Source organism: Pipistrellus kuhlii, unplaced genomic scaffold (assembly GCF_014108245.1).
Source record: "Pipistrellus kuhlii isolate mPipKuh1 unplaced genomic scaffold, mPipKuh1.p scaffold_m20_p_2, whole genome shotgun sequence".
Taxonomy (NCBI): Eukaryota; Metazoa; Chordata; class Mammalia; order Chiroptera; family Vespertilionidae; genus Pipistrellus; species Pipistrellus kuhlii.
Genome location: NW_023425515.1, coordinates 153,008,292 through 153,023,389, shown reverse-complemented (window position 1 = coordinate 153,023,389; position 15,098 = coordinate 153,008,292). Strand labels below are relative to the sequence as shown.

The 15,098-nt window shown below is 47.0% G+C and overlaps 1 protein-coding gene across 1 annotated transcript in view; it reads left to right on the top strand.

Moving 5' to 3' along the window:
* The first annotated feature begins 1,000 nt into the window (after positions 1-1,000).
* ROR1 (receptor tyrosine kinase like orphan receptor 1) overlaps positions 1,001-15,098 on the top strand; it is a 390,155-nt gene continuing 376,057 nt past the window's right edge. Inside the window, exon 1 of the mRNA XM_036444659.2 lies at positions 1,001-1,552. Coding sequence (XP_036300552.1) covers positions 1,459-1,552 — 94 coding nt within the window. The 5' untranslated portion in view covers positions 1,001-1,458. The remainder of the gene's footprint in view (positions 1,553-15,098) is intronic.

Here is a 15,098-nt window from a genome sequence, read left to right as displayed (position 1 = left end):
GCCGTGGTATTTTGTGGAAGAGCAGAGCTAAAGGGGCCAAAGAGCCGCAAGTGGCTCTCGAGCTGCAGTTTGCTGACCACGGGTAGATAATGTAACACCTTTGTGTCAATGGAAGACTAGGGAGCAAATGTACACAAAGCACTAGGCAAACAGAAGGTATTCAGTAAGTGATCCATAGACTCTGGGCTTCAGTGGCCTACTAGGGCAAGATTGACTGGTGTCTCCTCGGAGTCTAGATCTGGGCCTGGAACACAGCAGGTACTCACCACTTTGTAGGATCAAGGGCCCCCTGCACAGGAAAAGGCAAACTGTCATGAATATGTATGCATCACAAAATTTGTAAAGCTAAACCAAGAGAAACAGACAAAAAACATACTGTGAGTAGGAGACTTCCGTGTCCCTCTTGGCCCATGGCAGAGCAGCTGGGCCAAAAAACTATGCAAAGATGCAGAGAGGCCTAAACACCATAACAAATGTAAAAAGGATCAAAGGGAAACAGTCCTCTATCTTCATTTTCTGAAAAACATACCTCCTTTTTGGAGACCATGGGACCCTGACAACAACTGACCACAGAGAAATCCTCAATAAATCTCCAAAGGGAAGCAATGAAACTAGAAAATGAAAGACAAAATGGGAAAATATAAATCACTTGGGGTACAAGAGGCAATCCAAAGGGAGACTGTATGATCTCAATAAATATTCAATTACCTAAGGGTCACAGGGCTGACAGTGGCAGAGCGGAGACTGCCTGAATCTGGGCCTGCTAACCAAGCCATGAACTGGTTTGCGACCCCAGATGAATCACCCAGGGCCTCAGTTTCCCCTTTGATCACAAATCGCCTCTAGGGCCCATCGGTTTGAGGAGAGGTGGAGAGGTGGGGGAGGGGAGGTGGGCGTGCGGGATGCGCTGGAGGACAACTTTCGGAGCAGCCGCAGGGTGCGGGTGTTGCCAGGCGGCAGCAGAGGGCGCTGGGTGGCCGGCCTGGGCCCGCGCCTGCCATTGGTCCGGACTCGGGCTGCAGAGTTGGTGGAAAGTGACAAGTTGAGGGAGGCTGAGAGCCAGGGAGCGAGCGCGAGGAGCAGCAGGAGGAGCCGCCGCCGCGGCCACGGAGGGAGGGAGCCCGGCACCGCAGCCGTGTGCGCGGGGCTTGCTCATCTGAGTCCTCGCAGGGCAGACTCGGCCTCCGCCGGTGAGACGCGGACCGTCCAGGACTGACCGGCCGGCCGCGGCGAGACTGCAGCCGGAGAGCTGGGGAGGGACCGCGCTTTTGGGGTCCAGAGGCTGCAGGGCGGAGGCGGCGGCGAGGGAGCAGGTTCGAGGGACAAAGAACATTGCCGACGGGACCCCCCTTCCCCCCGACATCCTGCGTGGAGAGCAGCCGGGACGAGGTGGCCGGGACCCCGGGCAGAGCCCGTGGATGTTCTGCGCGCGGCCCGGGAGCCGCCAGAGGAGGAGGAATGCACCGGCCGCGCCGCCGCGGGGCGCACCCGCCGCTCCTGGCGCTGCTGCTGGCCGCGCTGCTGCTGGCGGCGCGCGGGGCTGCTGCCCAAGGTAAGAGGCGCGTCCCCCCGGCCCCGAGCCCGCCCGGCCCGCGGCCACCCTCCCTCCCGGCGGCCCTGCCCGGCGCTGGGCGCACAGGGAGAGCTGAGCCCACCTCGGGGCGGCCGCGACCCGTCCTGGGTCCCGCCAATGCGACCCCAGGCGCCGGGGAGGCAGGCAAAGCTTTGGCCCGGGGACCCGCTGCGGGGTGCGCCCCCCGGGCACCCCTTCCTCGGCGCCCCGCAGTGGTTGTCAGCGCTGACAGCGTGGAGGGGTTGGGGTGAATGGGGCACTTCCGTGCTGCTGGTCCCCCCATCTCTAGCCAGACCTTTCGGGGTGTTCAGGCAAGTCTGCCCCCCGAAAGAGCAGCCGTCCCGGAAGGCGCGGTCCAGGAGGGAGTTGGTTTTTGTTGTTGTTGTTGTTGTTTTGTTCTGTTTTTGTTTTTGTATTTTCGGTGGCTCCTGCGAGAGCCCAGGCTGTCCGCAGACCGATCCGAACAAAAGCCCGGTCCTTGTGGGACTCGGGAGGCCTCGCCTCTCCACCGCCCTCGGCTCTCCAGCCTTCTGGAGGGTCACCGGGGAGGCCACTTTGTGCAAAATGTGCTGTCAGAGGCGGCCTAGGAGTGTGCACGTGGGGTGTGTGTGTGTGTGTGTGTGTGAGAGAGAGAGAGAGAGAGAGAGACAAACAAGGGAGAAAAGCCATCTAATGCATACTTGATTTTGGTAATCTCCGAAGACAATTGCAACAGTTAGAGAAAGGCTCCGCTCGAAAGCCGGAGCGTCTCAGCTCGCTGCGGGAAGCCGGGATCCTCGCTGCGTGCGAGCCGGCACACAATGAGGGGGAAGAGCCCGGCTGCGCCTGCGGAGACAACCGGTTCATTCTTTTGGAGGTTGGAGGGGGAAAGTTGATTAAAGTCTCCGGGGCCTTTGGGCCTCACTTTTAACATGCATCCTTTGAGGGAGGTTGCCGGAGCCCCCCCTGGATTCTTTTCTCCAACCCATAAGTATAGTCTCTTGCCCTTTTATCATGCATCTTTCATTTCAGTTAGGCTGTGTTTAGGAGAAGAAAAGGCTGTTTTGCAGTTGAGGAGAGGGGGAAAGATCTATTCAGTACATAGACTGCAACTTCAGAATTCGCTTTTTTTTTCTTTTTTCCTAACACTCAGCTAATAATCTTCATGGTAGAAAACACTCTGGAAGGAAGCTCAGTGTGCGCGCATTTTGATATCTAGAGATGTTTTTGGGGAAGTGGGGACCATATTTTCTGAGGATGATTCTGAAACGGACCCTATCTTGAAGTTGTGCTATTTGGGGCCCTCCTGTGGGACGAGTGAAAAGAGCTTCTAATTGTCATTAAGAAGTACGTATCAGCTGGGAGTGCACCTTTGCAGTGAAAATCCTAATGAAACGTAAACAGTCTGGTCACATGGGTGTTTGCCTCTATGATGCCTAACATCTGGCCCCAGCACCTGGGTGAGAATGGGCCACACTGCTAAGCCGTGTAAACATCCTGCTGCTGTCAGGTTGCCTAGCACAGGGAGGTGGAGATGACCAGGTGATTCTCGCTAAGGTAGGGCTCCTGGTTTGGGGCCTCAATTAATCCGGTTACATCCTCTGTCTGACTCCTGGTTGATTTTAGGTTATGGGGGATGGGGAGTGCACCATGCAGTGGGTATTTGCTGAGAAAAAGGCAATTTGGTTTTCAGCCGTCACCCAAATTTTGCCTTGTTTACCTGTCGATAGGCTTTTACAGTTCCAAACTCTTCAATAATGAGCTTAAATCTGTTATTATCGTCTAATTTGTTGTCTTAGAAATCTCTTTCCATGTCTGTGCATATTTGATCTTTTCGCTAGGGACAAAGCTTCTAGAATCTAGAGGAAGGCAGATTCACTTTCTTGTCTGATCCAAGATTCCTAAGGTAACTCAGACAGTGGCTTAGGATCAGCTTAAAGGGGGGATATGTTTCATTTATTTATTAAAAAAACAAAACAAAAAAAAACAAAAAAAACCCACCAACTCCGGGTTTCTTCTATCACTTTGCTATCATATTAGCCAGGAGGAGAAAAACCTGTACATTTATTTTTTTCTGGTGTGTGCATTGTTTTCACCCACCATCTATATACCTACCCAGAGCTATACCTCTCCAGGAAATTGAAGCCTTTATATAATAACTTCACCCGGAGTACAGGGTTTTTGGAACCTGCCTGGGGCTTTCTCAAAACCCCCTGGATTCTGCGGTTTGGCTCCTTGGAGTCAGAGGGAGGTGGCCTGCTACTGTGTTTGCTGTCATTTTGTAAACCTTCCAGTGCCATTTGCATAGGTGTCTGACCTGTCTACCTTTACAACAGGAGTCTCTTGAGGGCAGTAACACTGAGGGCCAAGTCAGCCACCCCAACTTTATGGGAGACTCCTGCAAACATTCCCCAGACAAAGCCACGCAGAGGCCCTATAGACAAAGGGTTGGTGTGCGGAAAATGTTTAATTTCTAATATCGCTTCCGCATACTTGGTAAGCTGTTTGCCACCTTGATGCCTCGGATCAATTTTTTGATATGTACTTAGAAGGCCTTTAAAAACTCAACTTTAGCCTATATTTTCCTTTCCATCTCCTGCCTGGTAAGCATAGGCTTCAAATTAGACTTGAAAGAAAATTAGTTAAGTGGAGTGTCAGTTGCATCCATTAGTATCCAATTTGGCTGTGGTTTGATGGTGACCACATACCCCGTTTCAAATATTCCTGAAAATTTTACGCAGCATCCTATGGAGAATGGAAAGCTCTCTAGATTTAATGTAAATGTATATCTACATGTAAATGGCATAAGTGTACATATGTATACTAGTATAGTAGGTGGTCCACATATTTTTGTTGAATGAATGGAGGATAACTTTTTTGGTCATATGTAAAATTTTTCCTAGTAATGCAACATGGGATATTTTCAAGGGTTTTTCCTTTCCTTACTCCATTTTCTAGCATGAAGGGGGTGCAGTAGGAGTTAACAACAGAGCTTAATGGCTATGAGCACAGTCATTGGTATGTAACAGGGCATATCGATTAGTTTTTCTGAGCCTTATCAGCATGTTAAGTGGAACCACGTATATCAGTCCTGGAGAAGAGCATCCAGCCTAGAGGGTCTCAACTTGGGCTACCTGACATTGAGGACATTCGGACCCCCAGAATGAATATACAACAATTTTATGTGCATTTTTGTGGTTTTTCTGTTTTTAGCTATAATTTGATTTGCTGAGAAAATCACAACCCCCAAAGATAGGAACCATTCATTTATTTTTAAAAATATATTTTATTGATTTTTTTAGAGAGGAAGGGAGAGAGATACAGAGTAGAGAGTTAGAAACATTGATGAGAGTCATCGATCAGCTGCCTCTTGCACGCCCCCTACTGGGGATGTGCCCACAACCAAGGTACATGCCCTTGACCGGAATTGAACCCAGGACCTTTCAGTCCGCATGCCGACGCTCTATCCACTGAGCTAAGCTGGTTTCGGCTAGGAACCATTTATTGAGTTGGTGCGTTTGATGCCTGCCTGGAGCCATGAGTTGCCTTCCTGGTTAGGTGTCAAGAGGTTTAGGGCTGGTGATGTGTCCCGGGCCTTAGCGCAGATCTACACAATCCGCGCAATCTCTATCTCTCCTCGCTTTCCAGTTTCTCTTCCACCAGGCTGGCTGCTATTGGGCCTGGGGAAAGCTGAAGAACACTGCCAAGTCCTTTGACCTCAACTAAGAATGTAATTCCCTAAACCCAAGCATTCTGAGATGCTTCTGTGACTACAGTTTATTTAACAAACACTTGTGTTCCGGCCAGTCACCATTCTGAGCATTTTGCAAGCATTTAACTCATTGAATCTTCACAACCCTTCTAGGGAGATAGCATAAATATCTCATTTAAATGTAGGCACAGAGAAGTTAAGTTACAACGAGGGAATGGCTTTGTTGGGCTTACAGACCCTGAGAGGTTGTGGCTTTGGTCATAACTGCTGCCCTAGACACTCTCTTCTGGGTTCAGTCTTACATTTTACAATTTCATTATGAATGGGCCTCAGGTTCCCTGTCTCCGGGTTTTCCAAGAGCAGCAAAGGAACATTTTCTTAGCCACATCTAGGGTTGACAACAAACGGTCGGAGATAGCCAATTTCCATTTTCTCTCCTGTGCTGGGGTTCTCTGAGCCAGGGTTGCTGTAACTCAGAGATGGGGCCGAAGGGTCCCCCAATGGTCTTCACTCTGATCAGGAGGAATTACATTGTTGTCATGAATTGCAGTTCTAATATAATAAGCCTGGAGGAGTGTGTCTGGGCGTTCTTTCCAACCAGCGATGAGATCCAGTTTGATGAAGTGACTTTGCATTTGCATCGTGGCCGTGGACAGAGCCGGGGTGATTTATTGCAGGGCTCTCTGGTGGGAGAGCTAGCCTGCCAGCTCCTCAGCCCCGACGCGGACCGGACCCTGGCAAACGCAGCCCCAGCTGGGAAACGCTGCAGCCTCCGAGGCCTTGTTCTCAAACAGAAGGGCCTCAGCTTGGCCTTACCTATTCCCCGAGGGGTGACAGGAGAGACTGCTGCCTGAGAAAGAAATAGTCTTCTAGGAGTCTGAGAAAGTTCCCTGGCGTGGAGGGGGAGGGGATGGCGGGAGTGGTGGTGGTGGTGGGGGGAACGCTTCGAAATCCTTAACTAAATGCAGCTGCTTGTTACATGGAGCCCGACTCGCATGCCAGGAATATCTAAAAAGCTAACGAATACAAAATACAAATAAACAGCAGTAAAAAGGCTCTCTCTTTGTTGCAGTAGGCTCGGTTGGGGTTCGCAGTTTGTTTAGGAACGGGGTAATTGTGGCATCCACTTTATTTTGGTAAGGCAGTGAAACGTGGATGGATGTTATTGTCCTTGGGATGCTACCACCACCACCTGAACTTCTTCCTTCACACCTCCCTCCCCACTCCGAAGGGCCAGGCCTGGACAGCCACAGGGTCCCAGTCTCAGACTGCTGCCCCGGAGTGAATTACACTGGGAGAGGGCAGATAATTTAATGGGATAATCTTGGCAGGGCCAGCAAATTTCACACCCCATCTCTCACTAATAGAAAGACAGTAGAAGGCTACAACATCCTCAGATGAAAATAAAAGGCTCTGCTTAACAGTAACTGTCTGTCCATAAATAAGGTTCTGTGGAGTTTTGATCCCAAAGCTGTTATTAAATACTGATAAGCCAAGCCTCGTAATGTTTGGCCTCCTTACATTTCCTCCCCGCCCCCTCCTCTCCATAGAACCATCGCTTTTTTTTTTTTTTTAAGAGGTGAAAGGGACCTAAAAGAGCAACCAGTTCAAGCTGTTTATTTTCTCAAGTATTTCTATACAGAAAGGACCTTCTTTTATAGCCATTTAAAGAGGCAGTATGGAGTAACAGAAATAGGATGGGATTTGAACCTGAGAGATGAAGGTTTGAATTGGGGCTTTCCTGCTTATTGGCTGTGTGGCCTTGGGGAAGTTCTTTGCTCTTCTGAGCCTCGGTTTCTTTCTCTCTAAAATGGGCGTAACAGCGATATCCGACTTAGAGGGTTTTGGTGATATTTAAAGGGGATAATGGACCCAAGGCACCAAACAGTGCCATGGGCCTCCTAAACGTGCAGTATGATAGCCACTATCACTCTCAGGAACTTGCTGGAAAAATGAGAAAACCTGGCTCCCAAACCATGATTGTGATGCTGTGAGATAGGAGCCAAGACTCAGAGGAGGAGCAATTTCTACAATGTTAGGACTTTTGAATGCTTCATTTTACAGGGAACATATACACAGCGCTCTAGATCGGAATAGTACCCAGGCCAGTGCTGGGTGCAGAGATTCCACTGCGCTGTCTTGCAAAGCCTTCAAACAAAGGCTTTTTTCAGAACAGCCAGCTCTTTGGGGAAGAGCAACCTCTCCCCGGTGCTTGGTGTAATTCCAGAATCTTGCAATGGGGAATGTTACATTTCAGGGACCTCCACTTGTAATCTGACCGTTTTTAGCTCCAATGTCCAAATAATCTTGCTGAGCACGACTTGAAAGAGAAAGGATAATGGCTGGAGGAAGGAATCCTGAGGTGCTCTGTTAGCCATTTAAGATTTCTGAGTACAAAAAAAAAAAAAAGTTCATGTTACCCAAAGAGAGAAGAGTAATGAAGTGTGTGGGAAGGAACAGGGGAGATAAAAAGAACTTCTAAAAACCATGGCAGGGTTTCTAAAAGTTTGTGTTTTTTATTTTTATTTTTCAACAGCAAAGCTTATCATTCAATGCATTTCAGCGAACATTTATTATATATTTATTACGTGCAACATATGGTGTTAGTGCCCAGAAATAAAACATTATCCCTGCCCTCCAGGGGAGGCAGAGGCGGGGGGTGGGGGGTGGGGGTGGGGAGTGGATAGGATTCTTCCTTTTTAAAGAACCTACTGTGTGCCAGGAATAGTTTTTTTATAGATGCTAGGCTTATATTTCCCAGTAGCCATTTGAGGTTGGACTTTTCATCTCATTTTACAAGTAAGGAAATCAAAACTCAGGGAGGTAAGTATCTCGGGCAAACTCACACAACTGTTACTGTATTTTCCGGCGTATAAGACAACCTCCCTAATTTCACAGTTAAAACATAGGTTCAGGCCTATATTTGCTGTATAAGATGACCCCCCACTTCCAAGGCAACACCAGTTCTTTTTTTAATAGACCGCCTCTCTGACTCAGCCAATCCAAGCAGGCTTTTTACTAGAACACAGTGTACATGTTCTGTCCCCGAAGCTACACTGTGTTCTATAAAAAGCCTGCTCAGATTGGCCAGAGTCAGAGAGGCGGTCTATTAAAAAAAGAACTGGTGTTGCCTCGGAAGTGGGGGGTAGTCTTATACAGCAAATATAGGCCTGAACCTATGTTTTAACTGTAAAAATTAGGGGGTCGTCTTATACGCTGGAAAATACGGTAATTGGGATTTGGCATTTGAACCTGGCCATTTGAACGTAGTTTTTTTGACTCACAAGTGCTATTTTCACTGTCCTTGAAGTGTACTTGGGGGGACAGAATGAACAGACGTGGCCCTCCACATGGACTTCTCACAAGGGAGCTGTAGGAAAGGGTTATGTGTGGGGAAAGTGCTATGGGAACACAGAGGTAGGAATTTTCACTGGGGGAACTGGAGAGTCAGAGGGAGAACATACTTTCTAGACTTCTTGTGAGGATGCAATGAGATGATGTGTAGAAAGGTGCTCAGTACAATTAATACACATAGTGGGTATTAGTGAGTGCTCTGCCGGAGTTATGTAGCCAGAGAGAGGCCTGGTCAGGATTCACCTGCCTCAGAAGTCAGGTGCTCTGAATTGTTGTGCTGCGCTCCTTTCCCACAGGCATGTGGTGGTTGGAAGAGTACCGTATTTTTCGGACCATAAGACCACCGGACCATAAGACGCACCAGTTTTTAGAGAAGGGAAATGAAGAAAAAAAGATCCTGAAACAAATAGTGTCCTAAAATATTTTATGTGCATTAAAACCCAACATCACAGTCATAAACACATGTAATCAACCCTGTAAAGTAAACAGCAGCATTTAGAACCATTTTAGAGCCGGGCAAGCACACAGAGACCACACAGAGCCGGGCAAGTAAAAGAACTTTTTTTTAAAAAGTATATGTGTAGGCTATATTTGGACCATAAGACGCAGGGACTTTTCCCCCCCACTTCTGGGGGAAAAAAAGTGCGTCTTATGGTCCGAAAAATACGGTAAGTGGCTATAGGGTCCATAAATGGAAGGGAAGACACCAAGAGAGTTTCTCTAATCCAGATTTTTGGACTCAGCCCTGCTTTGGGTGGAGAAAGGGATTTGCACATGTGTGAATTTGGAGAGGATCACAATGCCTAATCATAAACTATAACACTCCTGGAACTCTGGCCAGAATCTACCACGTTCACTTACTCTGAGCCAATATTTTGTTAGTCACCGGAGACATAAAGACTAGATCCTCTCCTTGGAGGTTTTTTTTTAATTTTTATTAGTTTATTAGTTTATTATTTATTTATTTTTCCTAGGTCAGTTGCTTTATTTATTTATTTTTAAAAAATATTTCAAGAAAAACAATTTTAAGCATAATAATGTTATATGCAATAAACATTAATATTACAAGAAAAACGATTATAAACATAATAATGTCACATGCAATAAACATTAATATTTCATGAGAAACTATCTATCTATCTATTTATCTATCTATCTATCTATCTATCTATCTATCTATCTATCTATCTATCTAAAAGCTGAAGTGACCAGCCCACCATTCAACCATCCGACTTGTCTGACCGGAAGCTATGATGCGCACTGACCATCAGGAGCAGACACTCAATGCAAGAGCTGCCGAGCTGCAGTGACTTGGCAGCTAAGGTTCTCAGGTGACACATCTGGAACCAGAGAGGAGGCAGCCCGATTCAGGGGTGTATCACCTGAGAACCACCCTCTCAAAATCTGGGACCCCTCGGGGAATGTTGGAGAGCTGGTTTCAGCTCGATTCCCCCAGGCCAGGCTAAGAGACCCCACTGGTGCATGAATTCGTGCACTGGGCCTCTAGTTTTAAATATAATATTACATGCAATAAAAATTAATATTTTAAGAAAAATATTTTAAATGTAACATTACCAAAACTGTACTAATATAGTATAATAATCACAAAAGTTGTAGGAAATATTAAAAATCTGCAAATAACAGGATTACTTCTATTATATTCTAAAATATATTTTTTTCTCTGGCTCTATTTTGGCTCATCAGTTTATGCTGTTCATTATATTCCACAAATGAGTGATATTATGTGATATTTATCTTTCTCCGACTGGCTTATTTCACTTAGCATAATGCTCTCCAGGTCCATCCATGTTGTTGCAAATGGTAAGAGTTCTTTGTATTTTACAGCGTTTAGTATTCTATTGTGTAGATGTACCACAGTTTTTTAATCCACTCATTGCTAATGGGCACTTAGGCTGTTTCCAAACCCTTGCTATGGTAAACTGTGCTGCTATAAACATAGGGGTGCATATGTCCTTTCTGATTGGTGTTTCTGATTTCTTGGGATATATTGCTAGAAGTGGGATCACTGGGTCAAATGGGAGTTCCATTTTTAATTTTTTGAGGAAACTCCATACTGTTTCCTTGGAGAGTTTTTTAAATGGCAGATTCATGACAGAGATTGCTAGCTAATCACCAAATCAATTGCCATCTTTTCCTGGGCATGTGACTAGACTACATTTCCCAGCTCCCTTGCAGTTAAGTAAAGTCATGTGACTAGATATTAGCCAATAGCATGAAATTGGAAGCAATGAACATCACTTGTAGGCTTAACCCATTTAAAAACAAAAAAACAAAAACAAAAACAAAAAAACTTTAGAGAGAAGATTGATATGATCCCAATCATGATAACCCTAGAAGGCATGTGTTGAAGATACTACAACATGGCAACAGCCTGGAACCCTCCCTTAATCACTGCACAGTGGAAACCACCTGCTAGTCCATAACTGTTTTCTTGGGTCTGGACCAGCATTTTTTTGATAGAATATGTTAGGAATAAGAAGTACCAGAGTGCACTACATTATTAAGGTGAATATTGTTTTGGGAAACTTTAGCCTCCATTCTGCATATGCTGATTTGGACTATTATTGGCTCCCACAATCAAAAGTCTGAAAGGCCTAGTGGAGGCAGACAAGCCGCCACCTCTGTCCACTGGAGTGTGTAGTTCTGGCAGAGGTAATTAAGTCCTCATGCAATGGAGACTCAGTTAAGGAAGTGCCTAGAAAGCAGAGATGGCATCAGGGTTCATTTCCCCAGTCAGCTGGTATGGGCTGCCTGTGGATCAGTGTTGAGAAGGTTTCTGATGTTCTTCCAGGATCTCTGGGAAGGAATGCTGTGGTCTGATAGCAGCATCTGCCCTGGGCTTGGAGAGGAGGAGTAGAGGCTCAGGCTGGTCTGCATCTGACTATTTCACAGGGAGTCTGGCCTCCATCCAGTGAATTAACCTCCTTCCCAAGTTTACAGCACACAAACAGCTTCTCTGCACTAGCACCTTGCTGAGCACCTCGAGGTATCTAGAAGAACTATAACTAGCCCTTGGGGAATTTACCTTTTAGGGATAATAAAATAGGCACTTGGAAAATAATTATACAGCCAATGAATGCAGAGTTAGCAATTATGGATGCAGAATCCCGAGAAGGGAGAGGGTTTTAGGGAGGAAGTGGGATGTGATGCAAGCCTTGAAGGACAGGAAGGACGGAGATGGGAAAGGAGGAAAAGATCTGAACATTCTGAAGCTGCCCGGGTGTCCATGGACTTGCTAAGCTCTCCTGGGTTCTTAAACTGGGCCTTTATCCAGGAATGGAGCTGGTCTTGGGGGGACTGGAGAGTAATGCAGAAGAGAGAGGGCTTTGAGGGGGTGCCAGCTACACTTTTTGCATATGAAGGGCGTGGGGGAGGGGAAGAGGAAGCAGGGTTTTACTGGGAGTATGATGACTTACCTTTCTCTCCGAGAGTGCCCCAGAGAGTTAAAAATGCAGCACATTTCAGGGCTGCTTGTCAAAGGCATATTGTGTCTTATTCCCTCTGCTGCAGCAGTTTTGTTCTGTGGTGCAGGCTACTGAATTCTAGTCCACCTTTTGCCCACTTGATGGAAATCATAGTAGTATGATAATGATGAACACAGCAAGCATCTTGAGTACTGTGGACCATTCTAAGTCCTTTAAGTATTTTAACTGCCATAGTCTTCAGGGTAGCCCAGGTGAGATAGGCATCATTATCATCCCCATTTTCTAGATAAGAAAACAGGTACAGAGAAGGTGAATAACCTGTTCAAGGTCATACAGGATTTGAACACGGGCATCCTGAGTCCAGGGCTTTGTCCTTGATCATTATGCCATACTGCATAATGGTTTTTGTTTGTTTTTAAAACTCTATCTGAGAATTCAAATTCTCCGTAAGATCCTAGCCAAATAGCCAAGTCAAATAATTGTAATTAAATCCCCCATTTAAATAGAAAACTGCAGTTTACCAGATTATTTCATGTCTAATATTATCATTACTTTCCCAAATAATTCAGTGAAATAGAATTTCTTTCTTTTAGCATATGTAAAGTTGGCAGCTCACCTAAGTCCTTATTGCCCATCAAGACCATCTGAAACCCAGCCTCCTGGCTCCAGGCCCCCAGTGCTTTCTGCTCTAACAGATCGCCTGTGTTTGGAACTCTAAGATACTGACACTAAGATACTGACCTATGTCTGTTTTCACTGTCCTTTCACCTCCCAATGAATTTGCCAGGTTTTCCTCCAACCAGCTTTTGTTTTCAGAAGTAGCTGTGAGATATTTGTAGATGGGACCTGGAGCTAGCACACCTGTAACTTAAGAAAACTTACTTGCAAATAAACTGAGAGAAGTTGCTTCAAAACAAGTTTCCCAAGCTGTTGGCGATTCTTAGCAGGTCGAGGAGCCATTCATAGAGGGAGGGGCTTTGGTCTCAGAGGTCTTGGCATGAAACTGGGCTCACCACTTTCCTGGCCGCTCAGCAGATTACGTGGCCTTTGAGCGACGCTTTCCTCAACTGAAACTGGAAGCTGATGGCGCTCCCTGGCAGGTTGGGGAGGACTGAAGGAGGTGATTGTATAGTCTGGTGTGTGCCCAGCATGTATGCTCAGTCACTCTGTGAATTAAATGGGGAGGAGCAAGAGGAGTGCACTTCTCTCTCTGAGATTTTCCCAGGATGCGATAGGGCAAAAAGACTTATTAGTCTTTATTTTTATAATAAAACTAGGGGCCTAGTGCACGAATTTATGCACTTTGAAAGGAACTCTGGGCCATGCTGCGATGGGCACTGGGGCAGGTCTTGGCCCATCCCCCGTCCCCCTGCCCCTAGTCCCCTGTCTGCCAGCAGACTGGCTCCTGCCGGCCACAGCTCCCATGCGCTGACAGTGCTGGCCCCGCTCACACCTGCTGACAGCCAGAGCCATTGGGGCTGGCGCCAGCAGCATGTGTGAGTGGGGTTGGTGCCCCTCAGGGGCGATTGGGGCTGATAGCCACTGCTTACATCTGCTGACAGTGCTGAGTGATTAGGACTGGCACCAGGTGCCAGCAGTGGGTACATATGGCAGGTCTGGTGCTGACAGCAGGTGTGAGCACCGGGCAGGACCTTGGCACATGGGAGCAAAGGCTTTTCAGTAACCACCAGAGGCTCACGCCGATGACAGCAACTGGCACCCCGCCTTGGTCTGGCGTCCCCGTTCACCTGCTCCGCCATCCCACCACGGCTGACACCCACCATGATCCACACTCTGCCCCCTGCTGCCGAAGCCCGCCATGTTCCACATGCACCCCCTAGTGGTCAGCACATGTCATAGCAATTGGTTGTTAGGTTGTTCCACTGTTTGGTCTATTTGCATATTAGGGTTTTATATATACATATAGGTATCTCAAGGACAGGGGCTTTCTTATCCTCTGTGAAGCTACACATCCTAGGGCAAAAGCAGATCCTGCCTCCTGAAATCCTAAATACTCTCTGTTTTCATGGGAAATTGACACCATTTCTTGATGGGTCAGGCATACATCAAAGCTACTTATTTTACTTTTTCTCCGTAAGAATGATGATATCCTCGCCTCTTGGACTTCACTCCCCCTTGGCGATTTCATAGTTTTTACATAATTTTCACATTCCCTGAAGAGTATTGCTTTTCCCCTCACCTGAATTTGTAGTGGGATGAAAGTTGGCCCTCCATGTGGACTCTGCAAGGTGTGCCTGAAGAAAGGGGTGCTTAGCTCGGTGGCGGCTGTTTACCTTCTTCTCCCTTCACTTAACTGCTGAGGGTTGTATGGGAACTTCCAGTCCCAAACCATCACCATTTGAGATTATCTGACCATAGCCATCATTTTGATGATGTTCTTAATCTACTGATGAGTTACCCTTTTGCTCCCTATGCTGCTCACAGCACTCTGCTCACTCCTCCTGCCCAGGGTCCCTAAGCTAGTGAATCCAGTGCTTTGCCTATAGGCAGGCAACCTTCAGAGAGTCAGCAACTGCTGTGGGGGCCTTGTGGGGACCCCTGGTAAAGGGCCTTCCTCTTCCCCACTGAGCAAGGGAGGAGTGAGCCGAGCTGAGCATGCCCAGCTTGTTCTACCCAATTCATCAATAGGTCTGGTTCTGGCCCCCAGCCCTTGCAAGGTGTAGTTAATAGAGGGGCAGAGAGAGTCCAGCACTTAACACTAATTGGTTTCCCTCCCAAAGACAAAGGCATTGGGAGGATGGGGTAAAGCATTCCTCCCTTATACTGGCTGCAACTTGATTTTTTTTTTTTTTTTAAAGGAGCAATGCCAGATTTCATGGTTGTGTTGGGGTTAAACTATATATATAGATGAGATGGTCAAAATGTTTATAAATAACCCTCCCACACCTTTGCCTCAGGAGTCAGGCTTAGAAAAAACTTTCTTAACTGATCCAGGATGTTGGTTAGAGCGGCTTCCCCTGGACTCTTGGAATCAAACGAACAGAGCAGTCACCTTGCTGGCCCAGGGCTGGTG